The 23,500-nt window shown below is 45.5% G+C and overlaps 1 protein-coding gene across 1 annotated transcript in view; it reads left to right on the top strand.

Annotated features, from left to right (window-relative positions):
- The window catches only part of RPS6KA5 (ribosomal protein S6 kinase A5), a 98,498-nt gene that overhangs the window by 69,868 nt on the left and 5,130 nt on the right, over positions 1-23,500 (top strand). The window contains exons 9-15 of the mRNA XM_040333907.1: positions 5,541-5,702; positions 8,649-8,774; positions 10,624-10,757; positions 15,214-15,307; positions 17,777-17,947; positions 20,253-20,444; positions 22,305-22,464. Coding sequence (XP_040189841.1) covers positions 5,541-5,702; positions 8,649-8,774; positions 10,624-10,757; positions 15,214-15,307; positions 17,777-17,947; positions 20,253-20,444; positions 22,305-22,464 — 1,039 coding nt within the window. The remainder of the gene's footprint in view (positions 1-5,540; positions 5,703-8,648; positions 8,775-10,623; positions 10,758-15,213; positions 15,308-17,776; positions 17,948-20,252; positions 20,445-22,304; positions 22,465-23,500) is intronic.

The raw sequence follows: 23,500 nt of genomic DNA, 5'->3' as shown, positions 1-23,500 counted from the left end.
GGGATATATCCACGAACAGGCCATGCGCCGTTCGTTAAAAACGTCAATCACGTCGGGTCACTAGTCATTAACATAAAACACGCCCCCCTGTTCCACATTTGAATTAGGCGGATTTACGCTACGCTGCCACAACTTATGGAGCAAGTGCTTTGTGAATACTGCACTTGCCTCTCTAAATTGCGGCGGCGTAGCGTAAATAACATACTCTACGGCCGCACAAACTTACGTCCCCCTACCTGAATCTAGCCCATTGTCTTCTTACTACCTAGGGTGTTTTTCCCTCATTTTGCCTACTTTTCCATTCTATCACTAAAGCCCTGTACACACGACTGGGATTCCCGGCGGTATAAATTATACCGCCGGGAAACCCGAGAACCTGCTCGGTAAGTTTCCTCGTGTACACCCGGCCGGGTTTCCCATCTGGAAATCTGCGGGGAGAGATTTGCTCCACCGCAGTGTTTCCCCATAGGAAAACTGCCGGGTTTCTCTATTTTCCCGCCGGGATTCCTGGCAGTTTTCCTGTTGGGACAACTGCGAGGAAGCATACACACGGTCAGGATTCCCGGCCAAAAGCTCCCCCTGCAGTTTTCCAGACGGTAAACCCGGTCGTGCGTACGGGGCTTAAAGAAGAAGTAAACCCTTGTTTTATATATTTTTTTTAAATAAATACCCTGCAAGATAAAGCCATAATGAGCTAGTATGCACAGCATACTAGCTCATTATGATAGACTTACCTGAGAACGAAGCCCCCGAAGTTCTCCTCCGCTCCCTCCGCCGCCTGTCTCCGACGATCTTCTTCCTGTTATCGCTGCTCCGGCTCTGTGATTGCGTGCGGGACCGGCTGATCCCCGCTATGCGCGAAAATTATCCAGGCTGAAAAACTGCACTTTCAGTGCGCATGCTCCGTAGTCTTCGGTGATTTATTTTCAGCAAATATCTCCTTAACTGTGTAGGTTAACCACTTAAGGACCGCCTAACGCCGATATACGTCGGCAGAATGGCACGGCTGGGCACAATCGCGTACCTGTACGTGATTGTTAAATGCCCAGCCGTGGGTCGCGGGCCTGTGGCCGCGACCCGGTCCAAAGCTCCGTGACCAAGGCCGCGGGATCCGTGGACCCGTTCGCCGCTCGAGTCCCGCGATCGGTCCCCGCAGCTGAAGAACGGGGAGAGCTGTGTGTAAACACACTTTCCCTGTTCTTCTTTGTGGCGCTGTCATTGATCGTCTGTTCCCTGATATAGAGAAAGGCGATCAATGACATCACACATCCAGCCCCACCCCCTACAGTTAGAAACACATATGAGGTCACACTTAACCCCTTCAGCGCCCCTTAGTGGTTAACTCCCGAACTGCAATTGTCATTATCACAGTAAACAGTGCATTTTTATAACATTTTTTGCTGTGAAAATGACAATGGTCCCAAAAATGTGTCCGGCCATAATGTCGCAGTCACGAAAAAAATCGCTGATCGCAGCCATTAGTAGTAAAAAAAAAAAATATTAATAAAAATGCAATAAAACTATCCCCTATTTTGTAAACGCTATAAATTTTGCGCAAACCAATCGATAAACGCTTATTGTGATATTTTTTTTTTAACAAAAATAGGTAGAAGAATACGTATCGGCCTAAACTGAGGACATTTTTTTTTTTATATATATATTTTTGGGGGATATTTATTATAGCAAAAAGTAAAAAATAATGTTTTTTTTTCAAAATTGTCGCTCTATTTTTGTTTATAGCACAAAAAAAAAAAAAAAAAAAAAAGCAGAGGTGATCAAATACCACCAAAAGAAATCTCTATTTGTGGGAAAAAAAGGACGCCAATTTTGTTTGGGAGCCACGTCGCACGACCGCGCAATTGTCAGTTAAAGCGACACAGTGCCGAATCGCAAAAAGGAGCAAGGTCCTTTACCTTCATTTTGGTCCGGGTCTTAAGTGGTTAAGGAGATATTTCTTGCAACTACAGGTAAGCCTTAATCTAGGCTTACCTGTAGGTGCAAGGTGAAAGGGGGGGTTTACAACCACTTTAAGGGTATCACATCTCTATGCTTTGCCCTTCTTTTTGAGGAACTACTGCTTTCTTTCCTTGTGCAGTGTGACTGGTCTTGTATGTACCCCCTCCTGTAGTCTTTTGCAGGCAGTAGTGGGTAGGGCCTGCTGGTCTCTGCAGCACAGAGATGGTGTCACTGATACTTAATAATTTACTGGTAATAACTGATTTTGCAAAGGCGTTGGGTGCACACAAAATTGATTTATATCTTATGTGGCTATAGAGTAGAGCTGCACGATTCTGGCTAAGATGAGAATCACCATTTTTTTGCTTAGAATAAATTATCATGATTCTCTCACGATTCTCGCGGCGTAAAATCATGTTTCACATTATACAAAAAAATTGGGCTAACTTTTACTGTTTATTCTTTTTAATTCATTGAAGTGTATTTTTCCCCCAAAAAATTGCATTTGAAAGACTGCTGCGCAAATACAATGCGACATAAAAATATTGCAACAATCGCAATTTTATTCCCTAGGGTCTCTGCTAAAAAATATATATAATGTTAGGGGGTTCTAAGTAATTTTCTACCAAAAAAAACAATACTGATTTTAACTTTGTAAGAAACAAGTGTCAGAAAAAGGTTTAGGGGTAGATTCACGTAGGGAGCGCGTATTTGTGGGCGGGCGGAACGTATCCTATTTACGCTACGCCTCCGCAACTTTGACAGGCAAGTGCAGTATTCACAAAGCAAAGTTGCGGCGGCGTAGCGTAAATAGGCCGGCGTAAGCCCGCCTAATTCAAATGTGGAAGATGTGGGCGTGTATTATGTAAATTTATCGTGACCCCACATAAATTACGCTTTTTCCGAACGGCCCATGCGCCGTCCGTGAAAGTATCCCAGTGCGCATGCTCCAAATTACCCGCAAAAAGCCAATGCTTTCGACGTGAACATAAATTACGCACAGCCCTCTTCGCGAACGACTTACGCAAACAACGTAATCGACGAAAAATTTGACGCTGGCCCGACGTCCATACTTAACATTGGCTGCGCCTCATATAGCAGGGGTAACTTTACGCCGGAAAAAGCCTTACGTAAACGGCGTATCTGTACTGCGACGGCCAAGCGTACGTTCGTGAATAGGCGTAGCTAGCTGATTTACATATTCTAGGTATAAATCAGTGTACACGCCCCTAGCGGCCAGCGTAAATATGCAGTTAAGATACGACGGCGTAGGAGACTTACGTCGGTCGTATCTTAGCAACATTTAAGCGTATCTCAGTTTGAGCATACGCTTAAAGTTGCGACGGCGTGGATTCGGACTTACAACGGCGTATCTACAGATACGCCAGTCGTAAGTCTTTCTGAATCCGGGCCATAGTCTTTAAAGGAGTTGTAAATAAAATAAAAAATTATGCTGAAATGACTGATTACAGGGTATAGAGACATAATAGTTAACTGATTCCTTTTAAAAACTATTAAAAATAGATAAAAATCAATCATATAATGTACCTACAGTTTCTAGTTTCGTTTTTGCATGTTGTTTCCTGCCTCGCTGCTGTACAGAGCCACAGAGCCAATACAGGGCAGTGATGGTTTGGAAAATGAAACTGATCCAAAGGGGAGGTGTTGAGGGGTTTTAGACACACAGTAATCACACCTCCTTGATTAGTGACCACAGAAAAAACGCTCCCAGCACTGTGGTTATCAGGAAACAGACAACCAGGAAGTGTGGAGATCAGAGAAGAATTACAGCAACTTGAGAGCAAAAACGAACAATGAGGACATGAAAACAGCACTGCATTAAGGTAAAGGAAGCTATTAAGATAAAAAAAAATCTGTTACAAACCCTTTAACCTCTTCCCATCCGCCCGTCGAGTTTTTACGGCCACAAGGTGGCTCTAAAATGCCAGGAGGCAGTCAATATACGGCCTCCCGCCGCTGGGGGGCGCGCGCCCGCCACGTCACTCAGGTGCCGTTGCGCGTGCCTGTCGGCCGCGATGTTCACCAGGCACCCGCGATCGGCAGACACAGAGACAGGGACATAGATCTGTGTGTGTAAACACAGAGATCCACGTCCTGTCAGGGAGAGGAGACCGATGATGTGTCCCTTGTATATAGGGACACACCATCTGTCACCTCCCCCAGTCAGTCCCCTCCCCCCACAGTAAGAATCAACTAGCAGGGCACACATTAACCCCTTGATCGCCCCCTAGTGTTAACCCCTTCCCTGCCTGTCACATTTATACAGTAATCAGTGCCTAATTCATAGCACTGTTCGCTGTATAAATGTGAATGGTCCCAAAAATGTGTCAAAAGTGTCTGATGTGTCCGCCGTAATATCGCAGTCCTGACAAAAATTGCAGATCGCCGCCATTACTAGTAAAAAAAATAAAAAAAAAATCATAATTCAATCCCCTATTTTGTAGGTGCTATAACGTTTGCGCAAACCAATCACTATACGCTTATAGCGTTATTTTTTTTTTTTTTTAACCAAAAATATGTAGAATACGTATCGGCCTAAACTGAGAAAAAAAATAGTTTTTCTTAAAAAAAAATGATATTTATTATAGCAACAAGTAAAAAATGTATTTTTTTTTCAAAATTGTCGCTCTATTTTTGTTTATAGCGCAAAAAATAAAAACCGCAGAGGTGATCAAATGCCACCAAAAGAAAGCTCTATTTGTGGGGGAAAAAAGGACGTCAATTTTGTTTTGGAGCCACGTCGCACGACCGCGCAATTGTCATTCAAAGCGTGACCGTGCTGAAAGCTGAAATTTCACCTGGGCAGCAAGGGGGTATATGTGCCCAGTAAGCAAGTGGTTAAGTAGTTAAACTTTCCCCATTTGCAGACCGAAGTTCATTCCTTTTGATCTAAGAAAAAAAGGTAGCTACCAGCGCAGACAATGTTGTACAAAACTTGGCAGGCTGCCGGTGACTTGTCCTCAATGTTTCCCTATGGGGGAAGTTCCTTCACTGACTGCGCAGGCGCAAACTTCCCGACGGAAATTTCCGAACCTCGCCCGGCATCCAGGCTAATTCTTTAACATCCCCGTGGATTGGAGGATGTTAAAAAAGAGCCAGGAGGCCGAGCGAGCGAAGCGAGCCGCGAGGACGTGAGGCCGACTGGCCACTTACCTCAAAATCCACGTCGCCCTGGATGCCGGCCGCCGTTCGGGGATTTCCGTCAGCAAGTTTGCACCTGCGCAGTGCTTGAAGGAACCTTCCCGATAGCTGGAACCATCTCAGCACATCAGTTTGCGCATGCGCTGGAACTTCCATGATACCTGGAACCAGCACGGCAGATCACCGGGTTTGTCTCTTTTGACAGCTGAGTGAGCAGAGAACTCTACACTTGTTACATGGAATTCCTCATAGAGATTGTAAGGGGGGGGGGGGGGGGGGGTTTGAATCGCGATCATGATTTTTTTTTAACGATTAATAATGCGCTCTACTGTAGAGGAATATATTATAATGCAAGCTTGTGCCTGGAGTTCAGCTTTAATGAATGTTCCTTTAAAAATTATTTCTTGCTCATTTTTTTGCAGACAATTAATTGGGATGATTTGGCAGCAAAGAAAGTCCCCGCGCCATTTAAACCCGTCATCAAGGACGAGCTTGATGTAGGGAATTTTGCTGAGGAATTTACAGGGATGGATCCCACATACTCCCCTGCTGCTCTACCCATGAACGCTGACCGAGTATTTCAGGTAACTGGTGGGAACTTCACATACAGGGTGTTGTACCAGAATACAGATGTGCGCTTGAGTGTCTGCATATAAAGATATCCAATCTTCCTTTGCCTGCAAAACATCTCTGCTGGGGGCTTGTGAATCACCCAGCTGAGTTCTCTTCTAAATAGATCCTGTGTGCGGAAATTTTGAAGACTGCAATCATTTTGGATGCTGAATTTGTGATGGTGACCAAGAGCCTCAACGCTCTTTAACCCCTTTGCGCCTAAGGGTAAATCGGATCTTAACCACTTAACGACCGCCGCACGACGATATACGTCGGCAGAATGGCACGGCTGGGCAGATGGACGTAATGGTACGTCCTTTACATCTACCCAGTCGCGTGCCCACGACCCGCTCCGAAGCTCCGGGACCGCGAAACCTGCGGACCCGATCGCCGCTGGGGTCCCGCGATCGGTCCCCGGAGCTGAAGAACGGGGAGAGCCGCGTGTAAACACGGCTTCACTGTGGCGGCTGCATCGATCGTGTCATCCCCTTTATAGGGAGACACAATCGATGACGTCACTCCTACAGCCACACCCCCCTACAGTGTAAACACACACTAGGTGAAACATAACCCCTTCAGCGCCCCCTTGTGGTTAACTCCCAAAGTGCAACTGTCATTTCCACAATAAAGAATGCATTTTAAATGCATTTTTTGCTGTGAAAATGACAATGGTCCAAAAAATGTGTCAAAATTGTCCGATGTGTCCACCATAAAGTCGCAGTCACGAAAAAAAATCGCTGATCGCCGCCATTAGTAGTTAAAAAAAAATAATTTATAAAAATGCAATAAAACTATGCCCTATTTTGTAAACGCTATAAATTTTGCGCAAACCAAATCGATAAACGCTTAAGCAGCTCTACTATAGAGAAATATATTATAATGCAAGCTTGTGCCTAGAGTTCAGCTTTAATAAATGTTCCTTTAAAAATTATTTCTTGCTCATTTTTTTGCAGACAATTAATTGGGATGATTTGGCAGCAAAGAAAGTCCGCAAAGACGTCAAAGACGTCCATACCTTGCATGGGCTGCGTCACCTAGAGACCTGCTTTATGCCAGCGTATGTCTTACGTAAACGGCGTAACTAATTGCGACGGGCGTACGTACGTTCGTGAATCGCTGTATCTTGCTCATTTACATATTCGACGCGGAAATGAACGGAAGCGCCACCTAGCGGCCAGCGTAAATATGCACCCCAAGATACGACGGCGTAGGAGACTTATGCCGCTCGTATCTTGGCCAAATCTATGCGTAACTGATTCTATGAATCAGGCGCATAGATACGACGGCGGCTATTCGGACTTACGACGGCGTATCTGGAGATACGCCGTCGTAAGTCTTTGAGAATCTGGGCCAATATTTTTTACTTTTTGCGATAATGAATATCGCAATTTTTAAAAAAAAAGTTTATATATATTTTTACATATTTTTGGTAAAAAAATGGCTTATAGTGATTGGTTTTTAGCACCTCCTGAGACATCCCAATGTTTTTACAAGCACAGCAACAGCTGCAGCATATTTGTATCTCCTTCGTTTTTACCATCCACGCCACATTTACACATGTAACGACTGCACAGTTTTCTGCGCATCAACATTGACCCTGGAGCTGTATAATACAACCGTTCCATGTTTACATCCGGGCTTCTGTTGGTTTATTAATAAAGAAGCAGCCAAGGTTTTATGGGGCTAATCCTTTCTGCTTGCAGATTATTTGTATACAGACGGTTGCATGGTTTGCTAAAATATTTACTTCCACCGTAAATAAGCAGCTCTGCTTGGGTCTGCTTTACAAGCCCGCTATAAGTTTCTCTATTTATTTTCTTCCTCTTTGGAATATTTGTACACCGATGGCATAATCCTATAACTATATCCTGGCCGAGAGCTTAGGGAAGAATCCAGAGGTGCCTCACATCACATCAGGGAGAGAAATGCTGATCTTCTGTTCATACAATGTATAAACACAAGATCATTGATTTCCCCCAGTGAGGCCACCCCCCTACAGTTAGAACACACCCAGGGAACATACTTAACCCCTTCCCTTCCCCGCCCCCTAGTGTTAACCCCTTCACTGCCAGTGGCATTTTTATAGTAATCCAATGCATTCTTATAGCACTGATCGCTATAAAAATGCCAATGGTCCCAAAAATGTGTCAAAAGTGTCCGAAGTGTCCGCCATAATGTCGCAGTACCGAAAAAAAATCGATGATCGCCGCCATTACTAGTAAAAAATAAATATTAATAAAAATGCCATTAAATACCCCCTATTTTGTAAACTTTTGCGCAAACCAATCAATAAACGCTTATTGCGATTTTTTTTTTTTTCCTTTCAAAAAATATGTAGAAGAATACGTATCGGCCTAAACTGAGGAAAAAAATTGTTTTTTTTTATATATTTTTGGGGGATACTTATTACAGCAAAAAGTTAAAAATATTCATTTTTTTTCAAAATTGTCGCTCTATTTTTGTTTATAGCGCAAAAACTAAAAACCGCAGAGGCGATCAATCACCACCAAAAGAAAGCTCTATTTGTGGGAAAAAAAGGACGCCAATTTTGTTTGGGAACCACGTCGCACGACCGTGCAATTGTCAGTTAAAGAGACGCAGTGCCGAATTGCAAAAAGTGCTCTGGTCTTTGACCAGCAATATGGTCCGGGGGTTAAGTGGTTAAAAGTCAGCAGCTACAGTGTTAGCAGCTGCTGACTTTAAATTTTTTATTTTTTTTTTACCGGATCTCCGCTTTAAGTGTTGGTAATTATGAGGTATAACAGACAAAAATTGTATAAAACAAGGATTTAAATGATTCTAAAATGTCTGACAGAGAGCAAGGGAAGAAAAATAAGGAGTATAAATATATTGACAAAAAATGTGCAGCATTTATAGTGCCTTTTATAAGGAATAACAATAACGGGTTTATTTTTCAGGGATATTCTTTTGTGGCTCCATCCATCTTGTTCAAGCCCAACGCTGCCATCGCAGATCCTATCCAGTTTCACCTGGGAACAGAGCGTCCTGGCGTCACAAACATAGCGAGAAGCGCCATGATGAAGGTACTTTTTATCCACTATATGGTTATTTTGCTGATAATGTTATGATGAGTGATTTGCACAAAGAGCAGTATTGTGCAGTAATCTGTATCAGGCAATTCCATGTTACCTTATTCACTCTGAACACTGAGAGCGATTGGGCAAAATTCTTTGTATTCGCTTTTTGGTTTAATAAATTCTGAAAGTTGTAAAGATTGGTCTGGCCATTTCGGGTTGAGTCTCTTAGCCAGGTCACAAATGTGGTATTTATTCACGACTCTGGTTTGTTTTTTTTTGCTATATGAGCGAACAAAAGAGCAGAAAAAAACAATAGATAGATAGATTAATAGCAGCGCAGCCATTGGCTTGTGCTGCTGTCAATCAACTCCAATGACGAGAGGGCTTAGGGGGCGGTGCCGAGTCCTGTAGTTGGCGGCTATGGAGCGCCCACAAGGCAACCCCCTTGGGGAGGAGCCGGGACAGCCGCCGAGGGACCCTAGAAGACAAGGATCAGCGACACTCTGTGCAAAACTAACTGCACAGTGGAGGTAAGTATAAAATTTTTGTTATTTCATAAAAAAAAAATGTAAACCTTTACAACCCTTTTAAGTGTATAGTAATTGGTTTGCGTGATCACGGATAGATGTACACACATGATCATGTACAGATGTGCGCAGATGATCACGGACATATGTATTTTACTGGGACATATGTGGGGGACAGGTGTTTTTTCTGTGTGGGGACATGTGTGTGGTGACACTATTTTGGTGACGTGTGTGGGTACACTAGGCTGGTGATCAGTGTGTAAAAAGCTGTAAAAAACAGCTCATACTCTCCTCTCCTCACTGACAACTTCCGTATGAGGAGAGGAGAGACGTTTACCTAGCAATCGGCTCTATATTTACATCACATGATGGCTGTGATTGGACACAACCGTCCTGTGATCAGGAGGGCCAATCACAGAGCCCTCCTGCCGATCGGAGATGCGCCGTGTCCGGGGTGACACAAGTGCATTTGGATTTGGACTCCTTACACTACTAACATGTCCAGTAGCCACTTTTTTTATGTTGTATATATCGTATTATGGCTAGTTCAATTTCGACTTCCGGGTACGCACTCCCGCGTGAGTAGGCGTTTCTATCCTGAGGCGCAATGTAATCTGGGAGTTCGCCCAGATGTGTCGTGTCCTTCCGAAAAAAAGTTCCCCCCGGCGGGTAATAACCTCAACGGAGTTTCCGAAAGTAGCCGTACATGTAGAGCTGCGAGTTAGCTCTACACGGCGCCTGGGCAGTTAGCTCTACACGGCTCCTAGTCATTGCACAGGCACCGTGTAGAGCTAACTTGCAGCTCTACATGTTCGGCTACTTTCGGAAACTCAGTTGAGGTTCGTGACGCGCCTGCGCAGTACAGGGGGGGTCCGCCGGGGGAGCCTTCTTCGGCAGAACACCATCCACGGCTTCCAGGAAGTCAGTGCTTGTGGGCTTCACAGTGCCCAAAAGCAAAATGGAAACTTTCTAGAGCTGATTTTAAAAGTTCATCTTTTGCCCGAAAACAGACAGGGGAGGTCACCAAACACGTGAGTACTAATTGGTGATCTAAAAATACATTGAATGCAACCAAAAAAAAAAAAAACGATTTGCTGTGGAACCCCCGCTTTAAGTCCAGGGTTCGAGAAATAATCATTTTTTTTACCTTATTCCTCACAATTTTCCTGTCTTTTTACAACACTGTGGTCATGTATTTCTTTTCCTCTGTGGGCAAGGTTAATAAACTTTTGCTCTCATAGCATGTCTCAGCTCAAAATTTGAAGTAAACATTTCAGCATTTTGTAAAGTGCTTACATTTCATCTGCGTGCCATTCATTTTCTGGCAGGATTCCCCGTTCTATCAGCACTACGAGCTTGATCTGAAGGAGAAGGCGCTGGGCGAGGGCAGTTTCTCCATCTGTCGAAAATGCCTGCACAAAAAATCCAATCAGGAGTACGCTGTGAAAATAATCAGCAGACGGTACGTGGCCTGGGTGAGGGGAGCGTTTCCTTGTTCAAGGGCTTTGGGTGATCGTAAAGGCCTGACTAGGGGAATGCACTGCTACACGTTGTGTCAGTCAAATTGGACTTCTCTCAGCAAGTTCATGGAACTGGCACTAACGCGGGAGCCCGTTTATGAAAAATAATGTATATGCCGTTGCTCTTTTTTTGTTTTTTGTTTAATGGATTGTAAAAAAAACAGGACATTAAGAGCCGGTTCACACTGGGGCGACTTGCGATCCGACTTCATGTCGCCTCAAGTCGTCCCAAGTTGCGCTGTAGAGAAAAACAATGGAAGTGAATGGGAGCGGTGTTAATACACACAACTCAAGGCGATCCGACTTCAGAAAAGGTTCCTGTACCCATTGATTTCAATGGAAGTCGCCTCAGAAGTCGGATCACTGTCTTAACTGAAGCGACTTTCCAGGAAGATAACATACATATCTCAGCCAAACCTCTCCTGCCCCCCTCCCTCTCCCAGAGCTGATTGTTGTTTTATTGGCCACTGGAAAGTCTCCTGTCCTGGAGACGACTTCAAGTTGTGTTGTAAATCGCCCCAGATCGCCCTGTGGTTCATGTTCAAGTCGTCGGAGTTGCCTCTGAAAGTCGCGCTGGAAGTCGTGTCGCCCTAGTGTGAACCGACTCTTAATCGGATGTAATAATACTTTGCTGGCAAATTTCTGGTAGATTTATTTTTTTCTTTTTTTCTTTTATTTATATAGTTTTACAAAGGTAAAAACAAATTGTAAAAATGTGGCTAAATAAATAAAGTCCATTAGGCAGATTCATAAAGACTTACGACGGCGTATCAGTAGGTACGCCGTCGTAAGTCCGAATCCGCGCCGTCGTATCTTTAAGCGTATGCTCAAATTGAGATACGCTCCTCTGTTGCTAAGATACAACCGGCGTAACCGGTTGTCGGTTGTAAGTCGGCTTACGCCGGCCCATTTACACTACGCCGCCGTAACATGCAAGTTCGATACAAGTTCTTTGTGAATAATGTACTTGCCTCTCTAACTTACGGCGGTGTAGCGTATATGAGTTGCACTACGCCCGCCTAAAGATCTGGCTGCATAAGTGTAAACATATGGGTTAATTCAGGGCTTAAAATTTCAAGTCTAGACCTACTAGCCAGGCAAAAACCTTACTCTCCACCAATTGCCCCACCAAACCTTGCCCAGGTCCGTCCCCCAACCCCGCCCCCTTAAAGCTTATGAAATTACATTTTTCTTTAGAATAAAGAGTCTAAAATATAAAAAAAATATAAAAAAAATGCAAATACATCAGTGTCCCCAGGGAGCGCCCCCTTCCATCAGGGTCCCCAGAACCCCCTTATTTAGGGGGACCCTCTAGGGACACTTATTTAAGTGTCCCCAGAGGGTTCCCCCTCTTAAATCAGTGTCCCCAAAAGGCCCCTCCCCCCTTACATTAGGGTCCCCAGAGATCCCCCCTTACATCAGTGTCCCCAGAGGGCCCCTCCTCTTACATCAGGGTCCCCAAAGGGCCCCCCTGAATAAGTCTCCCCAGAGGGCCCCTTCCTCTTACATCAGGGTCCCCAGGTCATTTACCTTAAGCTAGCAGGTGTAGGGCTGTGCACCGTTGGCAGGCCTCTCCTTCATGTGTCCGCCATGGCGGTGGAGAGCGGACCTCTCCTTGTGTCCCCTATGGCAGTAGAGAGCGGACTTCTCGTGTCCCCCAAGGCGGTGGAGAGCGGACCTCTCCTCGTGTCCCCCAAGGCGGTGGAGAGCGGACCTCTCCTCGTGTCTCCCAAGGCGGTGGAGAGCGGACCTCTCCTCGTGTCCCCCATGGTGGCGGAGAGCAGACCTCTCCTCGTGTCCCCCACGGTGGTGGAGAAGAGCGAACCTCTCCTCGTGTCCCCCACGGCGGAGGAGAGCGAACCTCTCCTGCACCTGTCCCCCCAGTGTAATGGCGAGGCCGAAGGAGCCGGAAATCAAAATGAGGCTTGGAGCACAAGTGGAATGCAAATCGATCCCGTGGCTTGGAGATCGCATTGCAAGCCACCCGCTCTATCAATAAATGTACAGGGCATTACTGTGCTCGCCAGAAAGGAATTTACCCTCGCATTTGGCGAGTGGGAAACCGGATTTTCCAGCCCTGGGCTAATTCATATGTGTAAAAATTCCACACTTAATGTGATAAAGTGAATATATCCATGACCGTGTCCATCATCCATCACCAAGATATCCCAGTGAATCCACCACCATCTGTAGAAACTGCTTACCAGCTCCAGTGGACCCCTTATCACAGGGGGGTCGGTATGTACCTGTGGCTTAAAACCCAGCCAGGGAATTTCTCCACATCTTAGGGTCACGCCGCACTCCCGATGACACTCAATGGATTAGGTAGGAGTTATTCACCGAAAAGGAGCCAAAGGCTTTACATAGTATAAAATCATTGGGTTTATTGGATTAATAAGTTCCCACTCACAGCAATGAGTAAATATAAAACGCCTTAAGTTTGGTGTGTTGGCCCAGCACACAACCAAACAAGCCCGTCCGTCGGGACACAAGAGAGATGGTGATGTCAGCAAGTCACTCCGCCCTATGCGTTTCGTCGCAAATGACGTCGTCCTGGGGCACAACAGGTTTTACAAAGGTATACCATTCACATTAGCCTCTGCACTAAAGGAGCTGATATTCTAATGTCGTCATCACAGTCCAACTAAGGGGTTCATTTACTAAAGGCAAATACTGTACTGTGCGTTGGAAGTGCAGTTGCTCCAGAGCTTATTAAATGAGGGGAAGCTTCACTTTGCAAAGAATACCAAATCGCATGCAAGAAAAATAAATTATGAATTTTTGCTGGCCTTTTTTGCGTCCGCCCCCTTCCCCCCTTTTCCAGTGCCTACCCCTTCCTCTGCTGAAGCACCCAAGCCAGCCAGCTCTTCTGCCTACTGCTTATGCAAGGATCTGGGTAATCAGTTTTTCTATGTGCAGACTTACTTGTGAATGATCATATAGTGAGGAGTCACCTGGCTCTTATTAACTTCCTTACTGCAGGCAGTGGGTGAATATCCTAATTGTACATAAGCCCAGCCATGACTGGTTTTAAAGTGTAACTCCAGGCAAAATAGTATAAGCCTAAACAGAATGCCAGATAAAGCCCCTGGGCCACAGTTTGGAGACTACTGGTTCAGAGTACCGTATATACTCGAGTATAAGCCGACCTGAGTATAAGCCGAGGACCTAATTTTACCACAAAAAAACTAGGAAAACGTATTGACTCGAGTATAAGCCTAGTGAGAATGCAGCAGCTACTGTAAGCAGAGATTCAACAATCCCCATTTGCACGCCTCACTGTGCCCATTGCAGTCTCACTGTGCCATACCTCACTGTGCCCATTGCAGTCTCACTGTGCCATACCTCACTGTGCCCATTGCAGTCTCACTGTGCAATGCCTCAATGTGCCCATTGCAGTCTCACTGTGCCATGCCTCACTGCCCATTGCAGTCTCACTGTGCCATGCCTCACTGTGCCCATTGCAGTCTCACTTTGCCATACCTCTCTGTGCCCATTGCAGTCTCACTGTGCCATGCCTCACTGTGCCCATTGCAGTCTCACTGTGCCATGCCTCACTGTGCCCATTGCAGTCTCACTGTGCCATGCCTCACTGTGCCCATTGCAGTCTCACTGTGCCATGCCTCACTGTGCCCATTGCAGTCTCACTGTGCCATACCTCACTGTGCCCATTGCAGTCTCACTGTGCCATACCTCACTGTGCCCATTGCAGTCTCACTGTGCCATACCTCTCTGTACCCATTGCAGTCTCACTGTGCCATACCTCTCTGTACCCGAGTACCTGCAGAGTCGCGGCTTCCTCTTGGTGTTCTGTTCCATGATAGGCATTTGACACTGTGTTCCGCCTATCACGGGGGTCCGCTCATCCTCGGACTCAGTTCCCCAGCAGACACTGTGTTCAGTGTTCCGCCAATCACGGACATTAATTCATCCTCGAACAAGAGGACGTCCGCGATTGGCGGAACACTGAACACAGTGTCTACTGGGAAACTGTCCGAGGATGAGAGGACCTCCGTGATAGGCGGAACACAGTGTCAAATGCCTATCGCGGAACGGAACACCAGGAGGAAGCCGCGACTTTTAAAAAAATGGACGCCTTTCAAGAATTCAGGTACTGACTCGAGTACCCCCGAGGGGGGTATTTTCAGCCCTAAAAAAAGGGCTGAAAAAACTTGGCTTATACTCGAGTATATACTGTATGGTATACACTTATGAATTTTCCCATGTCAATAAAACAATGAATAAAACCTAATGTAATTAAAAGGCAGTATTACCCATAGAACAGATTGGCATTGCAGATTGGCATTGGTGACCAAACGAGTGTAGCAACATTCTGTTTAGCTATTATTTTTTTTTGTGATGTTAATATTTGTACTTGTATTTTTATTTATTTTTTAGTATGGAAAGCAACACACAGAAGGAAATTGCGGCAATGAGGCTATGTGAAGGCCATCCTAATATAGTAAAACTGCATGATGTTTACCATGACCAGGTTGGTAAAACCCTCAATATCTTGTTTCCTGGCTGTTGAATAGTTTTCCCAGGTAAGGCAGGATCTTGGGGTATTTGCGTGGATCATAAACATGCATGATCAGCCGTTCGCTACGTCGCCGCTAGTCTAGTTTCCCATCGCAAAGTTAGTCGTCGTTTTAGCTGCCCTAACTTTAGTCAGCAAGTGTATTGCTGTCTAAAGTATGGCCGTCGTTCCCGCGTCGAAATTAAAAAATCAATGTCGTTTGCGTAAGCCGTCCGGGAATACGGAATTACGCTACGCGCGTCGCCGTTCGAAAAAATGACGTCACGGCGCGCAATGCACGACGGGAGTTCGGAAACGGAGCATGCGCAGAGCACGGCGGGAGTTAGGAAACGGGTAGGAAAGTAGGTCCGGCACGGGAGCGCGCCTAATTTAAATGGCACACGCCCATTTAAATTGGCCCGCCTTGCGCCGGAAGCCGCCGGCGTAGGTTTTCATCGCAAGTGCTTGGTGAATCAGGCACTTGAGATGAAAAATTGCGGCGGTGTAACGTATCTACGATACGTTACACCGCCGCTCTCCTATGTGAATCTGGCCCTTAGTGCTTGCTGAGAGACTGAGACGGGCATCAGCCCAGTCACTTGCCAGATCCAGACTTTATTGTCATGATGATGCGTTGTCTGGACTGATTCCTGTGACATCAGCAGAGAGTGAGTGAAAAACTTGCAAAGCGCAACACACGCGAACTGAATCGCCTCCGGGCGCTGCCCCCATTCCATGGGTACGGAAAACCCCTTGACCTCAGAAGAGATGGGTTTTATTCTTTCTCCTGAAGGCCAAGTGGTCCGACTCCAGTCGGATGGTAGTTGGTAGCGCATTCCACAGCCAAGGTCCCTGGACTGCAAATCTTCGATCTCCTTTGGACTTGTATCTGGCTCAGTCTGAAAACGGGTCACAGGAGTGCCAAACGAATGGCACTCCTGTTACCCATAGGCGAAGCCCAGCCAAAGGAGCTCAGGCTGGACTTCTCCTTTTAAGTGAACTTCCCCTCCAGAGAGTTTGTTTACAGGACAGAGCTTATGGACTTTTACTATGTTTTCTACTATCTAAATAGACTGTTTCATGGACTTTTATGCCACCCACTAACCTCCTATGCGCCTGCACTATCCTATCTATGCTTCTTCGCAGACCGCACCTACTGATGCATGTCACCCCTCCCACTCCGGGGCTTGATCCTCTATTAGGATGCCCCCGGTGGGCAGGGTGAAATGCGTCAGCCATGATCTGTATAGAAGGATAGGCTGACGTAATTTCCTACTTTGAACTTACGTGGACTGGTTGGGTAGAGCGGCGGTCATCCCACCTCATTGCATGTGATTCCGGATGAATACAGGGACTCCCTGGCACCCTGTCTCCCAGGATCTAAGGCGGTATCTTCTCTTGCTTGAGCAGTACTTCAAGCTTTACAATATGGCTTGTGACACAGTTGTTTATGCTTTATAACTTTTTTTTTTTTCATTCCCCCCAATGTGGGGGAGCTAATGTTTCTGGGCCAGATTCACAAAGAGATACGACGGTGTATCTACAGATACACCATCGTATCTCTGACTTACACTGGTCCTATCTATGCGCCTGATTCATAGAATCAGTTACGCATAGATAGGGCTTAGATCCGACAGTGTTACAATGTGTTACACTGTCGGATCCTATTTTCGATTTAAAAATGGCGCTGGGGGCGTTCCCGCTGATTTACCTTGAATAATATGTAAATCAGCGAGATACGCAAATTCACGAACGTACGCGGACCCGACGCAGTCTTCTTACAACGTTTCCGTAGCGGCTTTCCCGTCGTATACTTACCCCTGCTTTTATCAGGCGCAGCCAATGTTAAGTATAGCCGGCGTTCCCGCGTCGAATTTGAATTTTCTAACGTCGTTTGCGTACGCTGATTCACAAACACGCGCGTCGCAAGTCACGCTCACGTCGAAACCACTGACGTCCTAGTGACGTCAGTGGGAGCAATGCACGCCGGGAAATTCCCCGGACGGCGCATGCGCATTTAAATCGGCGCGGGAACGCGCCTGATTTAAATAGTACACTCCCCCTAGCCGCGGAATTTGAATTTGAATTCCGCCGGGGGATTTAGGATCCGCCGCCGCAAGTTTGGAGGTAAGTGGTTTGTGAATTAGCCACTTGCCTCTCAAACTTGCGGGAGCGGATCTTAAATCACGTAGATCGAGTCTTTAGTTAACAACCTGTCAAAGCTCACCTGGCAGAATACAGGTGAACTCTATATGATGTCCTTACTGCGCTGGGCACATTACACCTTGCACTCTATTAATTTATTAGCTACAGTAAGTGTTGGCTGCTACTGTTTTTTAAAGCATGTTTACCCATTTAACAAAAAGCACTGTATAGGAGGAAAAAAAGCATAATATTTACCAAAAAAAGAACAAATTAATAAAAAATGTTTGATGTTATCCCCAGCTTCATACCTTCCTAGTGATGGAGTTACTGAAAGGAGGGGAACTGTTTGAACGCATCAAAAAGAAGAAAACATTCAGCGAGTCGGAAGCCAGTCACATCATGCGGAAACTGGTGTCTGCAGTCAGTCACATGCATGATGTTGGAGTTGTTCATAGAGACCTGAAACCAGAGGTACATGAAAAATAAAAGTAAAAAGAATAAAAAAAATTGGGCGTTATAACCATTGCTTCTAAAGTTGTATGTGTCACCTTTTGGGAGATCTTCTTTCATATCCTGTATTGTCTGGCGGCCATCACCCGATCCTGGAGGGCATTGGGTAGCGTGCACCTGCAGATTCCGCTGTGTAATCCGCCCGTCGCAGTAAAGATACGCCGTTTACATAAGGCATTTTCAGGCGTAAAGTTATTCCATCAAATAGCTGGACTAGTCAATGTTAAGTATGGCCGTCGTTCCCGCGTCGAAATTTGAAAATTTTACGCCGTTTGCGTAAGTCGTTCGTGAATAGGGCTGGACGTAATTTACGTTCACGTCAAAACCAATACGTCCTTGCGGCGTACTTTGGCGCAATGCACACCAGGATATGTACACGGACGGCGCATGCGCCGTTCGTAAAAACCGTCAATCACGTCAGGTCACCCCTCATTAACATAAAACACGCCTCCTCAGCCTAATTTGAATTAGGCGTGCTTACGCCGGCCCCATTTACGCTACGCCGCCGTAAGTTAGGAGGCAAGTACTTTGTGAATACAGTACTTGCCTCTCTGACTTGCGGCGGCGTAGCGTAAATACGATACGCTACGCCGCCTTAAAGTTGCGGCAAGATACCTGAATCCAGATATGAGTTTTTAATAGAAAAGCAGAGGGACTGTTAGGAAGACCAGGGATTTCACATAAAGGAAGCAATACAAAGAGGACAGGAGACTTTCTCATACAAGTACATGGTACAAGGGGAGAAACAATATCAAGCAAGTGGACATTGATGGTCAGACTTTAAGGCCAAGGAAGTATGGTTTAGTAAAAAAATATAATTTAATAGCATATAAATAAATTAGACAGGATATACATAAAAAAATAAATTCAAGAAAAATTATCACAAATTCATCAACAACAGATGACCACTGTACATTCCTCCGAAGTCGCCAACGCACGTTTCGCCGTGGGGCTTCTTCAGGGCGAGGATGAGGAATATAGAGTTAGCAGAGAGATAGAAACTTATATGGCTGGTGGTCCCTTGATGGGTGCGTCCACGGGGCATATAAGAAATATACCAGGTCGGAAGGTGAGCTTTAGGCATAAGCTTCCATATATCGAAAATCTTAGGTGAGTCGAAAGAATCAAGACTACAAGTCCAAGAGGTGGGGTCACCGTGTGTACACCCTGGGACACAGACGCATTGCTGCAATCAGTTATAGGGCCTGTACAAAAGCCCCATACAAAGGCTGCTACAGAAAGGGTTTCTTTATGTAAGCCCCCCCACATTGCTGTTATACTGCCATCTGCTGTCCCAGTGTGCTCAGGACTTCATAAAAATAGTCTGAGTATCAACCTTTCCTGTGGTATATATCTCCCACCTCTTGGACTTGTAGTCTTGATTCTTTCGACTCACCTAAGATTTTCGATATATGGAAGCTTATGCCTAAAGCTCACCTTCCGACCTGGTATATTTCTTATATGCCCCGTGGACGCACCCATCAAGGGACCACCAGCCATATAAGTTTCTATCTCTCTGCTAACTCTATATTCCTCATCCTCGCCCTGAAGAAGCCCCACGGCGAAACGTGCGTTGGCGACTTCGGAGGAATGTACAGTGGTCATCTGTTGTTGATGAATTTGTGATAATTTTTCTTGAATTTATTTTTTTATGTATATCCTGTCTAATTTATTTATATGCTATTAAATTATATTTTTTTACTAAACCATACTTCCTTGGCCTTAAAGTCTGACCATCAATGTCCACTTGCTTGATATTGTTTCTCCCCTAATATTATTACAGATGTGGCCCATGTGAGTGCTATCCTTGTGTTTCCACTTTAATTTTCTTCTTCCTCCCCCTACGTTTCTCTTTTTCTCTCCTTCTTTCCCCTTCTTTTCTTCTTTCCTATTTCTCTTTTCTCCTCTCTCTCTTCTTTCTCTCCCCTCTACTCTTTCCCTAGGTTCTTTAACCAACCCCTCCCTTCTTTGAATCATTAAGTACATGGTACAGAAGAGACATTTCAGGAGTATCAAATGCTGGATTTACATATTCTTTAATAAAATGTTTCTTCTTTGAGGATGTTTATCCTCCTCACTTGCTGTTCTGTCCCCACATATATAGTAATGTGCCAAAATCCGGCCTGTGACTGAACTGTCACTTACTTCCTTTAACCCTGAGAACTACTCATGAAGGCTGTAAAATGTGATATAATTGTGGGGGGGTTAAGCAGCTCTTCCTGTTTTGTCATCGTTTTGTTTTATTGTGTTTTTCTTTCTTCCTCAGAATTTTCTTTTCACAGATGAAAGCGACAGTTCAGAGATAAAAATTATAGATTTCGGTTTTGCGAGGTTAAAGCCTCCGGATAACCAGCCGCTGAAAACGCCCTGCTTTACTCTGCATTATGCTGCGCCAGAACTCCTGAATGATAATGGCTACGATGAGTCGTGTGACCTATGGAGTCTCGGGGTCATTTTAGTGAGTAGAAAGCAAAAATAACAAAAACAAAGGATATTGGCGCTACAATGAATTCTGGGGAGAAAGATTTAAACTTGGTTGCCGAACAAATGTGAATTTTGTTGAAAGCCTAAGTGCAGCCAAAATCAAAAACGGACAAATCGGCACAAGGGACATAACTTACAAGTCAGTAGGATGTGTCCCTTGTGGTGATTCCTCTGTCCTGCACCCCCCAAACCCCCGGTGCTGTGGGAGGTTAACCGCTTCAGCCCCGGAAGATTTTACCCCCTTCCTGACCAGCTCACTTTAACTGACAGCTGCGTCACTTTAACTGACAATTGCGCGGTTGTGAGATGCGTTCTTTTTTCCCCACAAATAAAGCTTTCTTTTGGTGGTATTTGATCACCTCTGCGGTTTTAATTTTTTGCGCATATAAACAAAAGAACAGCAACAATTTTGAAAAAAACACAATGGCCCAGATTCACAAAGCACTTACGACGACGTATATCAAGTTATGCCGACATAAGTGCAAATGTGCGCCGTCGTATCTGTGCGCAAGACCCACAAACAGAGATGCGCCTAAAAATAGGCTTCACCCTGCCAACGTAACTTGCTTACGCCGGCGTAGAGTGGGCGCACATTTAGGCTGGGCGCATAGTCTTGCTCCCATTGATTAGCTATTCAAACATGCAAATGAGGGAAATACGGCGATTCACGAACCTGCGTGTGCCCGACGCAGGCTACGAGAGGTGCGCGTAAGTTGTATGTCCGGTGTAAAGTTATGCTCCATAAAGGAGGTGTAACCCAGCAGCAGACATGCAAAGGTCTGCACCAAGGAACACAAGCCGGCGCATTTTACGTTGGACGTGTGTCTGGCTGGGCGTAGGCTACGTTCACGGCGTACGCAGTGATCCGGCGTATCTTAGGCAGTTGTTCCGATGTGGTTGTGAGCAGGCGCAGGGGGATGCGTCCACGTTACGGCACATTCGCAGTTTGTTATAAGTACTTGTCTGGCGCTCTGCCCATCATTTACATGGGGTCACGCCTCATTTGCATGGGTCACTTCCACCTACGCCGGACAAAATAGGGGATAGTTTTATTGCATTTTTATTAATATTTTTTTTCTTTACTACTAATGGTGACGATCAGCGATTTTTTTTTTTTTTCGTGACTGTCACATTATGGCGGAGACATCGGACAATTTTGACACATTTTTGGGACATTTGTCATTTTCACAGCAGAAAATGCTATAAAAATGCATTGTTTACTGTGAAAATGACAATTGCAGTTTGGGAGTTAACCACTAGGGGGCGTTGAATGGGTTAAGTGTGACCTCATATGTGTTTCTAACTGTAGGGGGGTGGGGCTGTACGTGTGACATCATTGATTGTGCTTCCCTATATCAGGGAACACACGATCAATGACAGCGCCACAGTGAAGAACGGGGAAGGTGTGTTTACACACAGCTCTCCCCGTTCTTCAGCTCCGGGGACCAATCGCGGGACTCGCTTCGGACCGGGTCGCGGCTTTAAATGCCACGGCTGGGCATTTAAAGAGGACGTACAGGTACGTGCTTGTGCCCAGCCGTGCCATTCTGCCGACGTATATGTGGAGGAGGCGGTCCTAAAGTGGTCAATAAAAACTCTAAAATCTATTTTCTCTACATATGTGTCTCTACACTTGACTCTATCTACTTACCTGTACCGTAATAGTCCAATTGCCCACGCTCCTTGTTTTTTTTTTGGTTTAGGGACCAAAATCTGATCTCTATATTACTCAGCATACAACCAACCTAATGTTTCTGAATGCAGGGTACCAGCTTTGCTACCTACACATACTTTCTCTGTTGTTTCTTACCCTTTACTATTCTCTTTGTTTTAGTACACAATGCTGTCTGGTCAGGTGCCTTTCCAATGTCATGACAGGATGGTAACGTACGCCTCAGCAGAGGACATCATGAAGAAGATAAAGCAGGGAGATTTCTCATTTGATGGAGAGAGCTGGAAAAATGTCTCACAGGAGGCTAAAGATTTGATACAAGGTGAGCATTGTTAAATTGAAAAAAAAAAACGATAGTGCGGATGGCCGCACTCCAAAAGTGAATACATTTATTGAATGATGGTCTGTACACACATTGGATAAAAAGTTTACGCGTTTCACACCATTAATGCCGGTGCTTAAGCACCGGCATTAATGGTGTGCAGCGCGTCAGTTTTATTCAATGTTTGTATGGACTATCATTCAATAAAGGTATTTACCGCATTTATCGGGTATACCGCTCGCCGGCGTATAACGCGCACCCCAAGCTTAGAAGGATAGTTTAAGGGAAAAAAAAAAAACACAACATTTTTGCCCTGCGTCCATCGGTGGCTTTGTCCGGCGTCCGTCTGCGGCCTTGCGCGGGGTCCGTCCAGCCTTGTGGGTGTCCGTCTGCGGCTTCCTTGCGCCGGTCCGTCCAGCCTTGTGGGTGTCCGTCTGCGGCTTCCTTGCGCGGGGTCCGTCCAGCCTTGTGGGTGTCCGTCTGCGAGTCCGTCCGCACCTTGCCCGGGGTTGCAGCGGTGTTTGTTTTTGGATTTGTCGCTCTATTTTTGTTTATAGCGCAAAAAATAAAAAACGCAGAGGTGATCAAATACCACCAAAAGAAAGCTCTATTTGTGGGAAAAAAAGGACGCCAATTTTGTTTGGGAGCCACGTCGCACGACCGCGCAATTGTCAGTTAAAGTGACGCAGTTCCGAATCGCAAAAAGGGGCAAGGTACTTTACCTGCATAATGGCCCGGATCTTAAGTGGTTAAAGCGGGAGTTCACCCGAATTTTTTTTTGAACATTAGATTGATGCTCATTTTGTCAAGGGGAATCGGGTGTTTTTTTAAATCGAAGCAGTACTTACCGTTTTAGGTAAGACCGGGTATGGTCTTCGGGACTGGGCGTTCCTATTTGATTGACAGGCTTCTGATGGTCGCATACATCGCGTCACGAGTAGCCGAAAGAAGCCGAACGTCGTGCGGCTCTATACGGCGCCTGCACACCGACGTTCGGCTACTTTCGGAAAATCGCGACGCGATGTATGCGATTGTC

The sequence above is a fragment of the Rana temporaria genome, chromosome 13, assembly GCF_905171775.1.
Source record: "Rana temporaria chromosome 13, aRanTem1.1, whole genome shotgun sequence".
Lineage (NCBI taxonomy): Eukaryota > Metazoa > Chordata > Amphibia > Anura > Ranidae > Rana > Rana temporaria.
The sequence above is the reverse complement of the archived record's forward strand: the minus strand, read 5'-3'. Positions and strand labels throughout refer to the sequence as shown.